Below are 20,232 nucleotides of genomic sequence, written 5' to 3'. Positions count from 1 at the left end.
ACACTCCTTTATGGGAGATTAGAGATTACATCGTTTTATCATCTGTAGGTAGATTAAGGAGCAGATCCCGATTTATACACAAACTTGTCGCTCTTCATGTGTATGTATAGCACATCACTAAAGTCCCGAATACAAGCCTGTTGTTCTACATGTGTATGTATAGCACATCACTAAAGTCCCAAATACAAGCCTGTTGTTCTACATGTGTATGTATAGCACATCACTAAAGTCCCGAATACAAGCCTGTTGTTCTACATGTGTATGTATAGCACATCACTAAAGTCCCAAATACAAGCCAGTTGTTCTTCATGTGTATCTATAGCACATCACTAAAGTCCCAAATACAAGCCTGTTGTTCTACATGTGTATGTATAGCACATCACTAAAGTCCCGAATACAAGCCAGTTGTTCTTCATGTGTATGTATAGCACATCACTAAAGTCCCAAATACAAGCCAGTTGTTCTTCATGTGTATGTATAGCACATCACTAAAGTCCCAAATACAAGCCTGTTGTTCTACATGTGTATGTATAGCACATCACTAAAGTCCCAAATACAAGCCAGTTGTTCTTCATGTGTATGTATAGCACATCACTAAAGTCCCAAATACAAGCCTGTTGTTCTACATGTGTATGTATAGCACATCACTAAAGTCCCAAATACAAGCCTGTTGTTCTACATGTGTATGTATAGCACATCACTAAAGTCCCAAATACAAGCCAGTTGTTCTTCATGTGTATGTATAGCACATCACTAAAGTCCCAAATACAAGCCAGTTGTTCTTCATGTGTATGTATAGCACATCACTAAAGTCCCGAATACAAGCCAGTTGTTCTTCATGTGTATGTATAGCACATCACTAAAGTCCCAAATACAAGCCAGTTGTTCTTCATGTGTATGTATAGCACATCACTAAAGTCCCAAATACAAGCCAGTTGTTCTTCATGTGTATGTATAGCACATCACTAAAGTCCCAAATACAAGCCAGTTGTTCTTCATGTGTATGTATAGCACATCACTAAAGTCCCGAATACAAGCCAGTTGTTCTTCATGTGTATGTATGTATAGCACATCACTAAAGTCCCGAATACAAGCCTGTTGTTCTTCATGTGTATGTATAGCACATCACTAAAGTCCCAAATACAAGCCAGTTGTTCTTCATGTGTATGTATAGCACATCACTAAAGTCCCAAATACAAGCCTGTTGTTCTACATGTGTATGTATAGCACATCACTAAAGTCCCAAATACAAGCCAGTTGTTCTTCATGTGTATGTATAGCACATCACTAAAGTCCCAAATACAAGCCAGTTGTTCTTCATGTGTATGTATAGCACATCACTAAAGTCCCGAATACAAGCCTGTTGTTCTACATGTGTATGTATAGCACATCACTAAAGTCCCAAATACAAGCCTGTTGTTCTACATGTGTATGTATAGCACATCACTAAAGTCCCAAATACAAGCCAGTTGTTCTTCATGTGTATGTATAGCACATCACTAAAGTCCCGAATACAAGCCAGTTGTTCTTCATGTGTATGTATAGCACATCACTAAAGTCCCAAATACAAGCCAGTTGTTCTTCATGTGTATGTATAGCACATCACTAAAGTCCCAAATACAAGCCTGTTGTTCTACATGTGTATGTATAGCACATCACTAAAGTCCCAAATACAAGCCAGTTGTTCTTCATGTGTATGTATGTATAGCACATCACTAAAGTCCCGAATACAAGCCAGTTGTTCTTCATGTGTATGTATAGCACATCACTAAAGTCCCGAATACAAGCCAGTTGTTCTTCATGTGTATGTATAGCACATCACTAAAGTCCCGAATACAAGCCAGTTGTTCTTCATGTGTATGTATGTATAGCACATCACTAAAGTCCCAAATACAAGCCAGTTGTTCTTCATGTGTATGTATAGCACATCACTAAAGTCCCGAATACAAGCCAGTTGTTCTTCATGTGTATGTATGTATAGCACATCACTAAAGTCCCGAATACAAGCCAGTTGTTCTTCATGTGTATGTATGTATAGCACATCACTAAAGTCCCAAATACAAGCCAGTTGTTCTTCATGTGTATGTATAGCACATCACTAAAGTCCCAAATACAAGCCAGTTGTTCTTCATGTGTATGTATAGCACATCACTAAAGTCCCGAATACAAGCCAGTTGTTCTTCATGTGTATGTATGTATAGCACATCACTAAAGTCCCGAATACAAGCCAGTTGTTCTTCATGTGTATGTATGTATAGCACATCACTAAAGTCCCAAATACAAGCCAGTTGTTCTTCATGTGTATGTATAGCACATCACTAAAGTCCCAAATACAAGCCAGTTGTTCTTCATGTGTATGTATAGCACATCACTAAAGTCCCGAATACAAGCCAGTTTCTACTTCTACTTCCTTTCCCCTATTTTTTTCTGTCTTATCATGAAGTGTTTTGAGTACACAGGTTTCACGACAGAGATTCTGTGTGCGTGGTATTACAGTAACAGCTGTGTGTGTGTGTGTGTGTGTGTGTGTGTGTGTGTGTGTGTGTGTGTGTGTGTGTGTGTGTGTGTGTGTGTGTGTGTGTGTGTGTGTGTGTGTGTGTGTGTGTGTGTGTGTTTGTGTGTGTGTGTGTGTGTGAGGTAGAGGTAGACCGATTGTGATTTTTCAACGCAGATACCAATACCGATTATTGGAGGACCAAAAAAGCAAATACGTATTAATCGGCTAATTTTTTACATGTATCTATTTAATATATATATTATAACTACTGAATGAACACTTATTTTAACTTAATATAATACATCAATAAAATCAATTTAGCCTCAATTAAATAATGGAACATGTTCAATTTGGTTTAAATAATGCAAAAACAAAGTGTTGGAGAAGAAAGTAAAAGTGCAATATGTGCTATGTAAGAAAGCTAACGTTTCAGTTCCTTTGCTCAGAACATGAGAACATATGAAAGCTGATGGTTTCTTTTAACATGAGTCTTCAATATTCCCAGGTAAGACGTTTTAGGTTGTAGTTATTATAGGACTATTTCCCTCTATACCATTTGTATTTCATTAACCCTTGACTATTGGATGTTCTTATAGGCACTTTAGTATTGCCAGTCTAACAGTATAGCTTCCGTCCTTCTCCTCGCTCTTCCCTGGGCTCGAACCAGGAACACAACGACAACAGACACCCTCGAAGCAGTGTTACCCATGCAGAGCAAGGGAAACAACCACTCCAAGGCTCAGAGCGAGTGACGTTTGAAACGCTATTAGCGCGCACTAACTAGCTAGCCATTTCACTTCGGTTACACCAGCCTCATTTCGGGAGTTGATAGGCTTGAAGTCATAAACAGCGCAATGCTTGATGCATAACGAAGAGCTGCTGGCAAAACGTAAAGAAAGTGCTGTTTGAATGAATGTTTACGCGCCTGCTTCTGCCTACCACTGCTCAGTTAGATACTTGTATGCTTCTATGCTCAGTCAGATTATATGCAACTCTTGACACGCTAGATAATATCTAGTAATATCATCAACCATGTGTAGTTAACTAGTGATTAAGATTGATTTATTGTTTTTATAAGATAAGTTTAATGCTAGCTAGCAACTTACCTTGGCTTACTGCATTCGCGTAACAGGCAGGCTCCTTGTGGGGTGCAACGAGAGGCAGGTCGTTATAGCGTTGGACTAGTTAACTGTAAGGTTGCAAGATTGGAACCCCCGAGCTGACCAGGTGAAAATCTGTTGCTCTGCCCCTGAAAGAGGCAGTTAACCCACCGTTCCTACGCCGTCATTGAAAATAAGAATGTGTTCTTAACTGACTTGCCTAGTTAAATAAAGATGAAATAAAGGTGTAAAAAATAAAATAAAAAAATTGGCTAAATCGGTGCCCAAAAATACCGATTTCCGTTTGTTATGAAAACTTGAAATCGGCCCTAATTAATCGGCCATTCCGATTAATCGGTCGACCTCTAGTGTGGGGTGAGTGCTGCGTGTAGCTCACCCAAGACAACCCAAAGGATTGGAAGTGACTTATTTTGAAGAAAGAAACTGCTACGATTAACATGTCGAGCTACTGTAATTGCTAACACTCCAGGTTTGAGTATTAGAGTAGTAGCATGCCAATGGCTGTGTCAAAGAATTTCAAAATACTTTTGTCTGACTCTGAATTTCTCTAATATAAGGTCATTTGAAATAGAGACATAACTTGACTGTTTTCATGTTAGTTGTTTTCTGAGAAGCAATCATGACATGCTCGTAAGTGATATGTGACTGTGTTATTATCTGTTTGGTTATCTGTGTCTGTAGGCCTATGCTGTGGTTCCATCTATTACTGTATGTAGTTCCATAAGCAGTACATGGTCTTTCTGATAACCGTGTTAAAGAGAAAGGTGACATGCTAACTACTAAAATCCTGACAGTACTCCTGACTTGTATAGTTCATCTTTAGGAAATGTCCAAGTCTTTGCAACAAAAGCAGGTTTCTGTCAATTGAGAAATATGTGCTGCCATGTGCTGGGGGGGGGGAAGTGAAGGATGAAATACATTGGGGTCCAAGTAACTCACTGGAGAGACCATTATTATTCTTTTTTATTTTATTTGAACCTTTATTCAACCAGGAAGGGCTCATTGAGATTAAAATCTCTTTTTCAAGAGCGCCAAGTCATTACAAAAAAATTACAGACAGACAACGTGAAAAACTACAAGTAAACTAGTAAAAAACATTGAAATCACAAGAGTATAAAACAGGAAATTAAAAACATTGACAGGTCAGGGAATCAGCCTCAAAATCCTTCATCAGTGATTTAAAAACACCAATCGGGACAATTATTCTTTGGTGTCTCCCCGCCTACCCTCCGTTCCTCTCCCTCTCACCCTCGCCCTCGCCCTCCTTCTCCTACTCCCCTCTCCCTCTCACCCTCACCTTCCTTCTCCTTCTGCTACTCCCCTCTCTCTCTCTCAATTTAATTCAATGGGCTTTATTGGCATGGGAAACATGTTTACATTGTCAAAGCAAGTGAAATGGATAAACAAATATTTTTCTCTCTCTCTCTCTCTCTCTCTCTCTCTCTCTCTCTCTCTCTCTCTCTCTCTCTCTCTCTCTCTCTCTCTCTCTCTCTCTCTCTCTCTCTGTCACACACACACTACCCAAGATCTACCCGGTAAATCTCTCATTTTACTCCACTGTCTCCACACCAGTAACCCTGGGGCTTTCCTGTAGCTCCCGAAATAGCATCCCAGATCTGAGACCATCAGAGAGCCACAGTTAGCCCTCTCTCTCTCTCTCTCTCTCTCTCTCTCTCTCTCTCTCTCTCTCTCTCTCTCTCTCTCTCTCTCTCTCTCTCTCTCTCTCTCTCTCTCACTCTATCTCTCGCTCTCTCTGTCTCTGTCTCTCCCTCTCTCTACCAGTCTGTCTCTCTCTCTGTGCTGTATCGAGTAACATACCTTCTCTGCCTATTCTTCTGTGGGCTTGTAATGGACTGCACATTGTACTGTGGATGTACAGTAAGTGTGTGGGCATTTGTGTGTGTGTGTGTGTTGGCACATGGGCATGTGTGGGTATAGAAAGGTATTCTATTATCACCACAACTGGCAGAGCATTCCAGTAGAGGAAGTGATCTGCTCAGTCACGTCCACTAATTGCTCAATTAAAATGCACAACTCTATTTAATCCAACAGCATCAGCCGAACGAGTGGTGTTAAGTTATGACAGCGTCTCTAAAGGAAACAAGGATTTCACACACAGCTGTTCACGCTTGGCTAGCACGTAGCATCTTTCCCTGCTTTAAATGAGTGTTGCATCAGCATTCACTTTTCATCTGTGGAGAGAGACTATACACGCCGTCGAACAGAAGAGAGTGAAGAAGTGATCTGATTGGTCCCTAATACAGTTGAAGTCGGAAGTTTACATACACTTAGGTTGCAGTCATTAAAACTTGTTTTTCAACCACTCCACAAATTTCTTGTTAACAAACTATAGATTTGGCAAGTCGGTTAGGACGTAATTTTTCCAAAAATTGTTTACAGACAGATTATTTCACTTATAATTCACTGTATCACAATTCCAGTGGGTCAGACGTTTACATACACTAAGTTGACTGTGCCTTTAAACAGCTTGGAAAATTCCCGAAAATGATGTCATGGCTTTAAAAGCTTCTGATAGGCTAATTGAAATCATTTGAGTCAATTGGAGGTGTACCTGTGGATGTATTTCAAGGCCTACCTTCAAACTCAGTGCCTCTTTGCTTGACATCAGAGGAATGTTTGACCCAAGTTAAACAATTTAAAGGCAATGCTACCATATACTAATTGAGTGTGTGTAATCTTCTGACCCACTGGAAATGTGATGAAAGGAATACAATCTGAAATAAATAATTCTCTCAACTATTATTGAATAAAAGTGGTGATCCTAACTGACAGGGCATTTTTACTAGGATTAAATGTCAGGAATTGTGAAAAACTGAGTTTAAATGTATTTGGCTAAGGTGCATGTAAACTTCTGACTTCAACTGTACATGATGACAGTCATTTACATTCAGGAAGAGAAACATTTGTTTCTGTCCCAAATGGAACGCTATTCCCTATTTAGTGCACTACTTTTGACCAGGGCCCATAGTGCTCTGGTTAAAACTAGTGACCTTTAGTGAATAGGATGACATTTGGGACAAACCCACTGAGAGAGACACACTAACAGTCCCATTCTGCCAAGTGTGAGCTCTGACGTTACTTGATGCTCTGTATCAAATATTCTCAGTGAGGACTTATTGAGCTCAGTTGCCATAATTGGGGCTAGTTCGATTTTTTTACCTGACCATGATGATCTCTGGGCTCCAGTCATTATAAGTGAATTACCCCAACAACACCACACCTTCCAATCCTGGAACTGGCTTGAGCATCAATCAGTCATTTAACAAAATCAATCTCACACTAGAGTGAATGAATCTGTTCACTCCCACACTTGGCTTTTACGAGCCGGAGACAGTGCTGAGAGTGTGAATGGACAAGAGGTCAGTCTGACCCATAGAACTGGAATGAGTTTCATTCTATTTCTAGGATCTGACCTTACTCTACAGACAGCTCAGGCAGGTCTTTCAACTCCTGTGGAGTTGTCCTCCCTGCAGGCTCTAAGAAGGGCCTTTGTATATATAGCATCTATGCTCTTTTATCCATCACTTATATCATTCCCTGCCTCTTTTTTGTCACTTCTCCCTCTCACCCTCTGTCTGTATTTTTCTTAGACCCTGTGGGGCAGCGAGGGTTTATAATGTAGAGCTCCAGCTCTTTGTTGTGTCGTTGTGTCTGTTTGTCTCCCTGTCCCTATTTGCCTCTTCTTCTATAACTTCCTCTCTCTCTCTCTCTCTCTCTCTCTCTCTCTCTCTCTCTCTCTCTCTCTCTCTCTCTCTCTCTCTCTCTCTCTCTCTCTCTCTCTGTGTTTGAGTTTTCATTAAGTAGATCTCTAGACCAGACTGGGGAGGATATCTCCTACAGTGTGACTGCTGGCAGTTGTCACACAGCTCCACATGGCTCTGGCTCAATGGACACACTGATGATCCAACTCCCATCTGATCGTTTCTCACATTAATATAACTCCCATACTGACATTCTAATATTCTGAAAGAAATGTTTAGGTGATGTGATTTTAGATGTTATCTTCAGTTCCCTGTTTTGACAATCTTTCAGGCCCTACAGTAAGTATTGAATGAATCTGCCACTAAGTGATCTGCCACTAAGCATGACCACATTACCAAGGACACAACCTCCATTCCCAGCAGCAAATTCCACCTCTTGCAGGGGGCCGGGGAGCAGGAGGTCACAAACTCACACCCTCTGGGTCTCCTGCAGAGAAGCTAATTCCCACACCAGAAAGGGGTGTCGGAGAGTGTTTGAGGGTGTTAAGTTTGGGAATAGGACAACCGATTGGGTTATTGTGAAGATGAAAATGTATGATAGAAAATGGTACGCCTCGTGTACCCTATGTGGGTGAATGTAGCTTCAGTGTGGTGTTAGTGACACGAATGAATTGGATTTGCACTGGTTGTGTGGTACACTCCCCGAGAACCATCATCACCCTAGCTTCAGTGTGAAGTAGAAACATCCACCTCTTTCAAACCTCTTATCTACCAGTATCACACAATATGGCAGAAGTAAGGGTAGGGTAGGAACGCTAGTACACAAGTACCAGGTCAGGCAACCGTGATTTATTGAAATGTCTGATGGACTTATTCACCTCATTGGAATCACAGACAGTAGTCTCAGTTTGGCCAAACTTCCTATGGGGGGGACAGTACACAGACTTAAAACAGCCATTTTACAGGCTCCTGACCAATTCTTATTTTTTTTGTGCATAATGTGTTCGCCATAATTTCCTATGAACGAAAACAGCTTCTGGACAGAACAGCGACCACTAACCTCGATTTGGATGACAATTTATATTTCAATGATTCGACAGCTCTGGACTTGCTGCTTACTCCAGACCAGGCACTAATCCCCGGGACTCGAAAGAGGAAGCGACAGGGCAAGACAGGCAGACGAGCCGCCATCCTGATGAGATGATGTTGACGAGGAAATGAACCACCTTTACCCTCTGTTCTTTTGGTGAACGTACAGTCACGAGAGAGCAAACTTAAGAACTTTAATATTCAATGTTTCTCTGAGTTGTGGCTGAACAAGGACATGGATAATATACAGTGCATTCGGAAAGTATTCCGACCCCTTGACTTGTCCCACAATCATTTCAGCAGCACTCCACCAATCAGGCCTTTATGGTAGAGTGGCCAAGCGGAAGCCACTCCTCAGTAAAAGGTACACGACAGCCCGCTTGGAGTTTGCCAAAAGGCACCTAAAGGACTCTCAGACCATGAGAAACAAGAATCCCTGGTCTGATGAAACCCAAGATTGAACTCTTTGGCCTGAGTGCCAAGTGTCACATATGGAGGAAATATGGCACCATCCCTACGGTGAAGCACGGTGGTGGCAGCATTATGCTGTGGGGATGATCTGGAAGACCAGCCAGGATCAAGGGAAAGATGAACGGAGCAAAGTGCCGAGAGATCCTTGATGAAAACCTGCCCCAGAGTGCTCAGGACCTCAGACTGGGGAGAAGCTTTACCTTCCAACAGGACAACGACCCTAAGCACACAGCCAAGACAACGCAGGAGTGGCTTTGGGACCAGTCTCTTAATGTCCTTGAGTGGCCCGGCCAGAGCCCGGACTTGAACCCGATAGAACATCTCTGGAGAGGCCTGAAAATAACTGCGCAGCGATGCTCCCCATCCAACCTGACAGAGCTTGAGAGGATCTGCAGACAAGAATGGGAGAAACTCCCCAAATACAGGTGAGCCAAGCCTGTAGCATCATACCCAAGAAGACTCGAGGCTGTAATCGCTGCCAAAGGTGCTTCAACAAAGTACTGAGTAAAGGTTCCGCACCGCTCTGATTCAGAGGGGTTAAATGCGGAAGACACATTTCAGTTGAATACATTGAGTTGTACAACTGACTAGGTATCCCCCTTTCCATTTTCAGTTTTTTATCTTTAATGCAGACTATACTATTTACCAAGAGAGTTTTCATCTACATTTTTCATGGCTATCTATTTGCCACTACAAACCGACGCTGGCACTAAGACTGCACTCAACGAGCTGTACAGGGCAATAAGCAAACAAGAAAATGTACATACAGAGGCGGTGCTTCTATTGGCTGGTGATTTTAAAGCAGGGAAACGGAAATGAGTTTATCTTCATTTTTACCAGCATATCACCTGTACAACTAAATGCAACATAAATGTACATCACATTTACTCCACACATAGAAACTCATACAAGGCTCTTGCCCTCCCTTTAGCCAGTCTCTATCCTCCTGATTCCTGTTTACAAGAAAAAACTCAAACAGGAAGTACCAGTGATGCCCTCAATACGGAAGTGGTCCGATGAAGCGGACGCTAAGCTACAGAACTGTTTCGCACAGACTGGAATATGTTCTGAATCCTACTATGCCGGCTCTGACACTCGTCGGATGTGGCAGGTTTAGCAAATTATCACGGATTAAAAAGGTAAACCAAGCTGCGAGCTGCCCAGTGACGCGAGCATACCAGATGAGCTAAATGCCTTCTATGTTCACTTCGAGGCAAGCAACACTGAACTAGTGTTGTCACAATACCATCATTTTGACTTCAATACCAGATTTAGTGTCACAATACTCGATACCATCACAATACCCGATACCAAAACGATACCAAGGCAAAAAATAAGGCATATTAGCCAATGCCACAGAATGGCATTTGATCCAGACAGATAAACTCAGCTGCTGCTCTGTTAAATTTTTGGGCATCTTTTGAGCGCCTTTTTTTTTTTTTTTTTTACATCAACATATTTCAGAGACAGCCATATATAAGTGAATTAATCAATTATACAATCATACAATCAATTTGATTTTTTGTTTGTTTACCAATCTAACTACATAATGGTAATCATTTATTTGAATGGTAAATCTCTGTTGATACATTTTGTAAATCAACATATAGCCTTATCCACAAAACAGGTGAATACATATTCAATAGGAGTGTGTTGAGTTATTGAGCTTGTTTTAGCAGATTTCATGGGCCTCAGATGACAAGCAATCTGTTTCCCTTCCATTTGGGACTTATTTTATTGCACTGATCAACAACATTTGCATAGAAGTAGATTATTTTATATAAATGTGCTCTGTCTCTTTAACCTGTAATAACGAACATTCATAATGCAGTTAGTTCGCTAATGAGAGACCGAATAAGTAAATTAATAACATTTTGGCAATCAGCTTTGAAATCAGCATTTTTTGCTGATTTCATTTGGCTGATCACAAACAAAGGACGAGGGTAGTGAATTGATGTCAGATTTATCTGTAAGCTAGCAAGGAAAGTTATCCTACAAAGCTGGATGCTACCAGTATTTCATTGTAAAGGGTTCTAGCCTGTATAGACATTGTTTTGTGAAAAATAATTAACAGTTTCAACATTTCTACAGGCAGTGTCACATTATTCAAGTGTGTTAACTTCTGTGCAGTGGGTATCTAACATAATGCCTTAACACCTAGTATCAACACCTAGTATCAAAAAAGTACAGAAGTTTTGGTATACCGTGCAACACTACTCTGAACCATGCATGAGTGCACCAGCTGTTCCGGACGACTGTGTGATCTTGCTCTCCATAGCCAATGTGAGTAAGTCCTTTAAACAGGTTAACATTCATAAGGCTGCGTACTCATAGCAGCTGACCAGCTGGGATGTGTGTGCAGCCCAGTACATCACTGGGGCCGAGCTCCCTGCCATCCAGGACCTCTATACCAGGCGGTGTCAGAGTAAGGCCCTAAAAATGGTCAAAGACTCCAGCCAACCATAGACTGTTCTCTCTGCTACCACACGGCAAGCGGTACCGATGCACGAAGTCTGGAACCAACAGGACCCCGAATAGCTTCTATCCCCAAGCCATAAGACCGCTAAATAGTTACCCAAATAGCTACCCGCACTATCTGCATTGTCCCTTTTTGAACTAACTCTTTTGACTCATTACATACACTGCTGCTACTAATTATTATATATCCTGTTGCCTAGTCACTTTAACCCAACCTATATGTACAGTTGAAGTCGAAAGTTTACATACACCTTAGCCAAATACATTTAAACTCAGTTTTTCCACAATTCCTGACATTTATTCCTAGTAACAATTCCCTGTCTTAGGTCAGTTAGGATCACCACTTTATTTTAAGAATGTGAAATGTCAGAATAATAATAGAGAGAATTATTTCAGCTTTTATTTCTCTCATTGCATTCCCGTGGGTCAGAAGATTACATACACTCAAATAGTATTTGGTAGCATTGCTTTAAAATTGTTTAACTTGGGTCAAACATTTCGGGTAGCCTTCCACAAGCTTCCCACAATAAGTTGGGTGAATTCTGGCCCATTCCTCCTGACAGAGCTGGTGTAACTGAGTCAGGGTTGTCAGGGCCTCCTTGCTCGCACACTCTTTTTCAGTTCTCCCACAAATTTTCTATGGGATTTAGGTTAGGGCTTTGTGATGGCCACTCCAATACCATGACTTTGTTATCCTTAAGCCATTTTGCCACAACTTTGGAAGTATGCTTTGGGTCATTGTCCATTTGGAAGACCCATTTCTGGAGGAGTACAATTGTTTTTCTGAGGTCTTGGCTGATTTCTTTTGATTTTCCCATGATGTCAAGCAAAGAGGCTCTGAGTTAGGTAGGCCTTGAAGTTAGGCCTTGAAATACATCCACAGGTACACCTCCAATTGACTAAAATTATGTCAATTAGCCTATCAGAAGCTTCTAAAGCCATGACATCATTTTCTGGAGTTTTCCAAGCTGTTTAAAGGCACAGTCAACTTGGTGTACGTAAACTTCTGACCCACTGGAATTGTGATGCAGTGAATTATAAGTGAAATAATCTGTCTGTGAACAATTGTTGGAAACATTACTTGTGTCATGCACAAAGTAGATGTCCTAAGAGACTTGCCAAAACTATAGTTTGTTAACAAGACATTTTGCGGAGTGGTTGAAAAACAAGTTTTTATTGACTCCAACCTAAGCGTGTGTAAACTTCCGACTTCAACTGTACATATCTACCTCAATTACCCCTGTACACCGACTGGTACCCCTTGTATATGGCCAAGTTATCGTTACTCATTGTGCATTTATTCCTCTTGCTATTCTTTTTTTATTGAGAATCTCTCCATTGCTGGGTAAGTAAGCATTTCACTGTCAGTCTACACCTGTTGTTTATGAAGCATTTAACTGTCAGTCTACACCTGTTGTTTATGAAGCATTTCACTGTCAGTCTACACCTGTTGTTTATGAAGCATGTGACCAATACAATTGTATTTAATTTGAGCCATTTTCCAGTAAGTCACTCAATTCCACCTCATCAAGCCAGTGTGTGTCCTTAATGGTAATGAATGAGAATTGTCTTGGCTAATATTGATCCCATTTCCTCTACGGAAATATGAGTGCCTTGAAAGCCTAAGCAAGCGAGGGGGAGGTGAGGGGAGGCAAGGGGGGAGACGGCAAGAGCGTCAAGTTCGCCCCACACACTCAGGTTAATCAATGAGAGGCTGTCTGCGCTGCAGATGAAGGAGACTTGGAGATCAGGCCATAAGAGGGGCATAGAAATAGACATAGAATTCTAGGTCTATGGGAATACAAGGTGTTTCAACATCTCTTGCTCCTGTTTGAAGTGTCCCATCCATTCATTTACGTTAGTCATGGAGTGCTTTGTCTGATATAGCAGCATAGTGTTTTCTTAAGAGTTGTATTTTTTTCAATCATATGAGTTTGTGTCCAAGTATCTTCCTGACTATCATGGGTCCGAGTACCCATAACACCATCTGTTTCCCTCAGACATTTCTAAACCGGAGAAATGTGTCAAAAAGTTCAGCAGACACTGCAGACACTGTATAGTTTACTAAATTCCAGTGGATACAAGTCCAGCCGTGTTAAATGCCATAAGCCAACTTCGCCCATTTAGTTTTTTAAAATATTTGACCAATTATCTTTATTCAACCATCCATCAGACAGACACTGGGAGTCCTGGCAGGGCAGTATTGATTGCTTGCCCAGAGTGCTCCTATGCACTGTTGAAATGGTCCGTTATGAATGATTGAGAGGCACTCATCTTATTAGGGTGGATAGAGGCCTCTCTCTGCCACTGGGTCAGATGCATCTGAAATGGCACCCTATTCCCTATACAATCCACTACTTTTGTCAAAATAAGTGCACTACATGGAATAGGGTGCCATTTTAGCCACAGCCTTTGCATTGAATAGAAGATGAGGAGGGGTGTTCTTCTGAATGAAAATTATTATCTAGTAGTGAATTACGTTGTTGGTCATTTACATACTTTCCCCTAAATTGCGTGTTTTACTACTTTATTTCAATAAATATTAGTGACTATTAGTAAATTATATCGGCTTCTTACAGTACATGTTCATATTCCTTGTTGCAACACAATTTGAATTGAAGTGACACGGGGATTTTGTCAGAGCAACACAGAGAGGAGCTGGGCTCATTTGCCTGCACTTCTCTGCCTGAGCTCTGTGGAAATAGTCGTTTGTTTCTCAAGGAAGTCATCAGGCAGGATCAGTCCTCCAGTCGCGCTAATAGAATCCGAGCTGTCTCATTCCACTATGGAAACCCAGTAGATATCACAGGTATTCATTAGAGGAGTAGCAACCCGCTACAGCTGTTGAAACAGTGGGAGGCAGTTGTAGTGTAGACGGTCATCTAAGGTCAGGGGTTAATGTACCGGTTTGAGGATGGGAAGCTAGATCTGTCCATGTACCTGCAGCGTTGAACCTTTTTACTGCAGTGGGCTGAATAAGGGTCACACAGAGTGTTTCTTGGTAGTCTTAAAACAAGAAGACACCTGCACCATGTCAGATATAGAGTTGAAATGTATTACATTTTGAGTTTGCATCCCAATATTACACTTCATATACATAATGGAATAAGGAAAAATATAAAAATCGTTTGACAGAAATCCACACTAGTTTTATGTGTTAAAAAAAATAAGAATGTTTATTAATTAGGAAATTAGGAAAAATATGAATAACATTCTACCCATGAGGCCACTAGGTCATTTGACTGCAGTAAAGGTCTACACAGAAGAAATGGAGAAGATTCCCCATGTAATGAGGATGTTTAGTTGGCACGATGTCCCATTTTAGTTAGGTCGAAATGATTGGGAACAAAGTGGCTGCCAGCTAAACTCTCTTTTTTTGTCACCATATGCAGATGGGCCCTAAGCATTGTTTGACTCTCATTTATAAGGGATCATAATATATGTCTATAAGCACACAGAGTGTATAGGATTTGGCGTTAAATAGTTTTGGACATTCACATTTTCAGCTTGTTTTATTTAGATGTCATCCCCTTTTAAAGATGACTGGCGCTAACAAGAAAGCCACTGAGGCGGCAGGGTCGCCTAGCGGTTAGAGCGTTGGCCTAGTAACCAAAAGGTTGCATGTTCAAATCCCCCAGCTAAACGACATCTGTCATTCTGCCCCTGAACAGGCAGTTAACCCACTCTTCCTAGGCTGTCATTGAAAATAAGAATTTGTTCTTACCTGACTTGCCTAGTTAAATAAAGGTAAAATATATATATTTTTTAAAAGCAAGCCCTTAGGCTCTAGTCAGCTTCAAGTGACTGGAGTTTCTTATGTGCTGTAGAAATGAAACAAGTATACTGAACAAAAATATAAATGCAACACATAGCAATTTCAACTATTTAACTGAGTGACAGTTCGCATGAGGAAATCAGTCAATTGAAATGAATTCGTTAGGCAACAGCTCTGGTGGACATTCCTGCGGTCAGCAGGCCAGTGGTACACCCGCAAAACTTGAGACATCTGTGGCATTGTGTTGTGTGACAAAACTGAACATTTTAGAGTGGCCTTTTATTGTCCCCAGCACAAGGTGCACCTGTGTAATGATTGTGCTGTTTAATTAGCTTCCTGATATCCTACACCTGTCAGGTAGATGGATTATCTTGGCAAAGGCTCACTATGTAAATAAATTTGTGCACAGAATCTGAGAGAAATAAGCTTTTTGTGGGTATGGAAAATGTCTGAGATCTTTTATTTCAGCTCATGAAACATGGGACCAACACCTTACATGTTTCGTTTATATTTTTTGTACAGTATATATGTAAATGCATGGAGTGTAGCCCGTCTGTAAGTCAACATCCATCCTGCTACAGAATATGATGTTCGCCCAGGTCAATTACATGCCAAACGTGTGCATGTTGAAACAATGTGTGTGTGCACTGTTGTTTTGCCCAGTAAGATAAAGCTGAACACTCCATCGTTTGATGACGGACTCTAATAACTGTTGACTGATGCTCCGACCTTCCCAACCACTCTGTCCCTCGGACACACACACACACACACACACACACACACACACACACACACACACACACACACACACACACACACACACACACACACACACAGACGAGTAATCGGAGCACTTTGACATTCGTCCATTCATGTCAATAGGTCACTATGGAAGAATAGAAGGATGGAGCTAGAATGTCTGGATTGTGCGGAGACATATTGATGGGCCTGTCCTGTGGTTATGTAGAATCTTAATTGGACCAGTATTGTCACAGCAAAATAATCCTGCAGCAACAGGATTTGAACGGTTAGTCCATAATGTTGCTTGAACAGTGGTTAGGCTATTAGCTGGTCAAAATGTAGTAACATGAAAAGTGAAATACTCTTAATAGAACTGTGCGTTAGTGCGGGTTTTCTGTGAATGTATGCATATCCAGTGGTGCAGGAAAATTCTCAGCAACAAAAGAGTGATCAAATAAAGATCCTACATCTGTAATAGGGGTCTAAAATGCCCTCTTCCCAGAAACACTGTGTAGGCAGCAGCTCTGGGAGTGTGTGTCCATCTCTCTGTACAGCTCTGAGAGTGTGTGTCCATCTCTCTGTACAGCTCTGAGAGTGGTGTGTGTCCATCTCTCTGTACAGCTCTGAGAGTGTGTGTCCATCTCTCTGTACAGCTCTGGGAGTGTATCCATTTCTCCCCACACTCTCAGTGCCAGTTTAATTCATTTGCAGCCTGTGCTGTGGTCGAATATCCATTACGGCTTGGAGTGTGTGTGTGTGTGAGTGCGTGTGTGCGTATGTGTGAGTCTGTGTGAGTGCGTGTGCGCTCACGCTCGCGCGCGTGTGTCATGAAAAAAAAAAACTTTGTTAGGATCTATTTCTGCTGACACATTAAAATATCGGTCGATGGTAGTCTGCCACCCGACAATAATCTCCTAATTACCTTTGAGGGTGGTGTGTGTGTGTCCCCTGCACCAAAAGGTCAACAGTCAGATGGTTCTTTAAATGGCAGCCACCGAGCCATTATTACCACTTCAGTGGTGCAGACTGACATTTCCCTTTCCTTAATTACCCCTAAGAGTTTTGGTCGAAATCAATATTTGTTGATCAGTATAGAGACAACATCTGACATACTCTGACTACTCAACACCATTGCTCACCGTCGAGAAAATCCTGTTCAAGCAATTCAGTTTCTGTTCAGGCAAAATGTTAGCGGCTCAGTGTTGACTATGATATTCTATCGTATAAAGCGTCTGTTCCTTCTCCATCAGAATGTACAAGTGAATGCTTTGTGACGCTTCGTCTCCTCTGGCAGTCTCAACTCTTTTGCTACCCGCTCCTCATGAGTCTCTAGCAGCTCTGCCGTCTTTATGCCCTTACACTGTGTATAAGACAGTAGGTTTGGAATTGTTAGTTAGATTACTTGTTGGTTATCACTGCATTGTCGGAACTAGAAGCACAAGCATTTCGCTACACTCGCATTAACATCTGCTAACCATGTGTATGTGACAAATAAAATTTGATTTTATTTGAACCTCGAAGTGAAAACAAAGCAGCGCTCTGCATTTGACACATACAAGATGTTTACTTTGCCGTGTAGCTGCAGCTTTCAAGGTTTTAGTCTTGATCTCAATTCTCAAACTCCCCGTGGTACCTGTCGGGTGCCCAAAACGGTTCCCCTACTTTATTTGACTACGGGATCATGTAAAAACAATACTGCAGTGCGGTGTGATCTGTATTAGAAAAAAAGTGATTCTATACACTACACTCATCTTTAGACTATATTCCCTTTTTCTGATTTAGAAGAAATCCTGCAAGGTTTGGATGTTCGATAAGTTCATCGTTTTCAGAAAAAGGACAGTAGAGCGCAACATGCTACTTAAATGTAGCTATTTGTTACGCAGTGAAAGGAATGTACCGAGGTACGCATATTCAGGAGCTAGGGAGGCCTAGCAATAGGATGAGAAATGTCTCTTATTCAGTATGAAAAATGAGATAGCCCACTGTGCTCTCAGCTCATTAGGATCACTGTTTAGAGAGAGCGTTATGAGAGTTTCCTATCTTCTAATGCTGGCTATTTTTAAATGTGAGAAATATGATATTTTCTTCATTCTATTCATCGCCCCATTTCCACCTTTTTCTCTCTCTCACATGGTCAAATAATTATAGCTCATTGCCACCTCCTAGCTCATCAGCGAGTGTTACATAGAGGGAGGGAAAGTGAAAGACGTGTGCCAGTCTCACTCTCTCTAACGCTCCCACTTCTCCCACTTCCCAGTTCTGTCATTACGGATTGGAGAGCACAGAGGAAAGGAAACAAGGAAAGGAGACATGGAAAGGAAGGAAGTATTGAAACAAATGTCTTTTTCTGTCTTTGCTGCTGCAGGAACTTCTACTACATCACCATGCTAAGGGACCCTGTCTCCCGCTACCTGAGCGAGTGGAAGCACGTGCAGCGTGGCGCCACCTGGAAGACTGCCCTGCACATGTGTGACGGCCGCTCTCCCACACAGGACGAACTGCCCGCCTGCTACAGTGGTGACGACTGGACCGGGGTCACGCTGACCAACTTCATGGACTGCCCTTCCAACCTGGCCAACAACCGGCAGGTCCGCATGCTGGCCGACCTCAGCCTGGTGGGCTGCTACAACGTCTCCACCATCGGCGCCGAACGGGAGCGCGGCCGTGTCCTACTAGCCAGTGCCAAGAACAACCTCCGCAACATGGCCTTCTACGGCCTGACCGAGTTCCAGCGCAAGACGCAGTACCTGTTTGAGCGGACGTTCGGCCTGCGCTTCATCCAGGCTTTCACGCAGATCAACAGCACGCGGGCGGCCAGCGTGGGGGTGGGGGAGGGGGCTCTGCGGCGGCGCATCGAGGGGCTCAACGCCCTGGACGTGGAGCTGTACGAGTATGCCAAGGAGCTGTTCCTCCGGAGGTACCAGTACAGCCGCCAGACACAGCACCAGGAGCAGAGGCTGAGGAGGAGGCAGGAGAGGCAGGAGGAGAGGCAGCGGCTACACCAGCACACAGCCCCCATCTCCAAAGCCAGGAGGGAGGAGGAGGAGAGGGAGATAGAGGGGGTGGAAGGGGAGGAGGTGGGAGGTGTAGCCACCACAGAGGACTACAGCAGCCAGGTGGTGAGATGGTGAGGCCGCAACACCCATGCAAGGACTAGTACTTCCTGTCAGTTTCTCTCTCTCTCTCTCTCTCTCTCTCTCTCTCTCTCTCTCTCTCTCTCTCTCTCTCTCTCTCTCTCTCTCTCTCTCTCTCTCTCTCTCTCTCTCTCTCTGCCTTGGGCTGCCCAATGGTGTCTTAATCTTTCAAATAGATGTATTTATTATTACTATTTATCATGATGTTGTCAACTTTTGTTTCTCCTCTCATGCAGAGTTTATTGTGTGTTCATTTTCTAATGCTTGTCTGTTCTTCAAAGTAGGTGAACAACTCTAGTGTCAAATGGACATTCTACAAGATTTGATCAGAATCTCCATGGGACTGTACGTAAACAAAATAAGCGCCTCAGGATTCTTGAAAAGTAATGTGGTTCGCTTAGGGTTGCAATGGGAGGGTATATTACTGGAAACTTTTGAAGTTTACCAGTAAACTACCAGGATTTTGGTAGCTTTCTTTTTATATTTTATCAGATGGCATCTACTGGCCATTTTGGGTACTTCAGATTATCACAGGTGTCAGTAATTATCTGTGGCCCTCTATGTGGCCTTATCACATGTAAAATGTATAAAATAATCAAGTAAGATTATTCTAAAATAAGAAATTAAATGTAAAACCTGTCAAATATTATCCTAATATAAACCATCAATCAAAACCATTGGTGTTTAATATGAGGGTTTCAGCATTAAACACCTTTAGATTTTTTTCACACGCTTTTATTTATTTGACTGTCTTTGTTGTAAATGTGTTGGCGCCAATGTGGTGGCAGTTGTGAAAAAAAGTCAATAGTTGGAAGAGTTGCAGAGTAAGATGAAAATAATGCCATTCTTAATTAGATGCTTTTTTCATTAATTAGGCTATTTTCTCTTGAACCATATGATCTATCCACTAGAAACTCATGGACAATACGGACACAGATATAAAAAAAAAAAAATGTATACATATATGCATATAAATATTTTTAAAGTTATTTGAGTAAATTACCAAAGTTACCAAAGATTACATTTTAATTACCAAAATTACTGAAGATTCCGTTAACCTAGCTTTACAACATAGGACTTGCTCATGATATGTTAGTAAATAACACAATAAATTATCCATTTACCACCCTCCCATACTTTGGTTATTTAGGACAGGACTTGTATTAGTTTACCTTGTAAGTTTGCTTTCCAACTATGAGTTAGT

General features: G+C 41.8%; 1 protein-coding gene across 1 annotated transcript in view; it reads left to right on the top strand.

Annotated features, from left to right (window-relative positions):
- Window positions 1-19,752, top strand: part of LOC118363824 (heparan-sulfate 6-O-sulfotransferase 3-B-like) — a 26,760-nt gene extending 7,008 nt beyond the window's left edge. The window contains exon 2 of the mRNA XM_052488667.1: window positions 18,260-19,752. Coding sequence (XP_052344627.1) covers window positions 18,260-19,025 — 766 coding nt within the window. The 3' untranslated portion in view covers window positions 19,026-19,752. The remainder of the gene's footprint in view (window positions 1-18,259) is intronic.
- The last annotated feature ends 480 nt before the right edge of the window (window positions 19,753-20,232 follow it).

The sequence above is a fragment of the Oncorhynchus keta genome, chromosome 30 (assembly GCF_023373465.1).
Source record: "Oncorhynchus keta strain PuntledgeMale-10-30-2019 chromosome 30, Oket_V2, whole genome shotgun sequence".
In the NCBI taxonomy this organism is placed as follows: Eukaryota; Metazoa; Chordata; class Actinopteri; order Salmoniformes; family Salmonidae; genus Oncorhynchus; species Oncorhynchus keta.
This window is presented reverse-complemented; position numbering and strand designations above follow the sequence as displayed.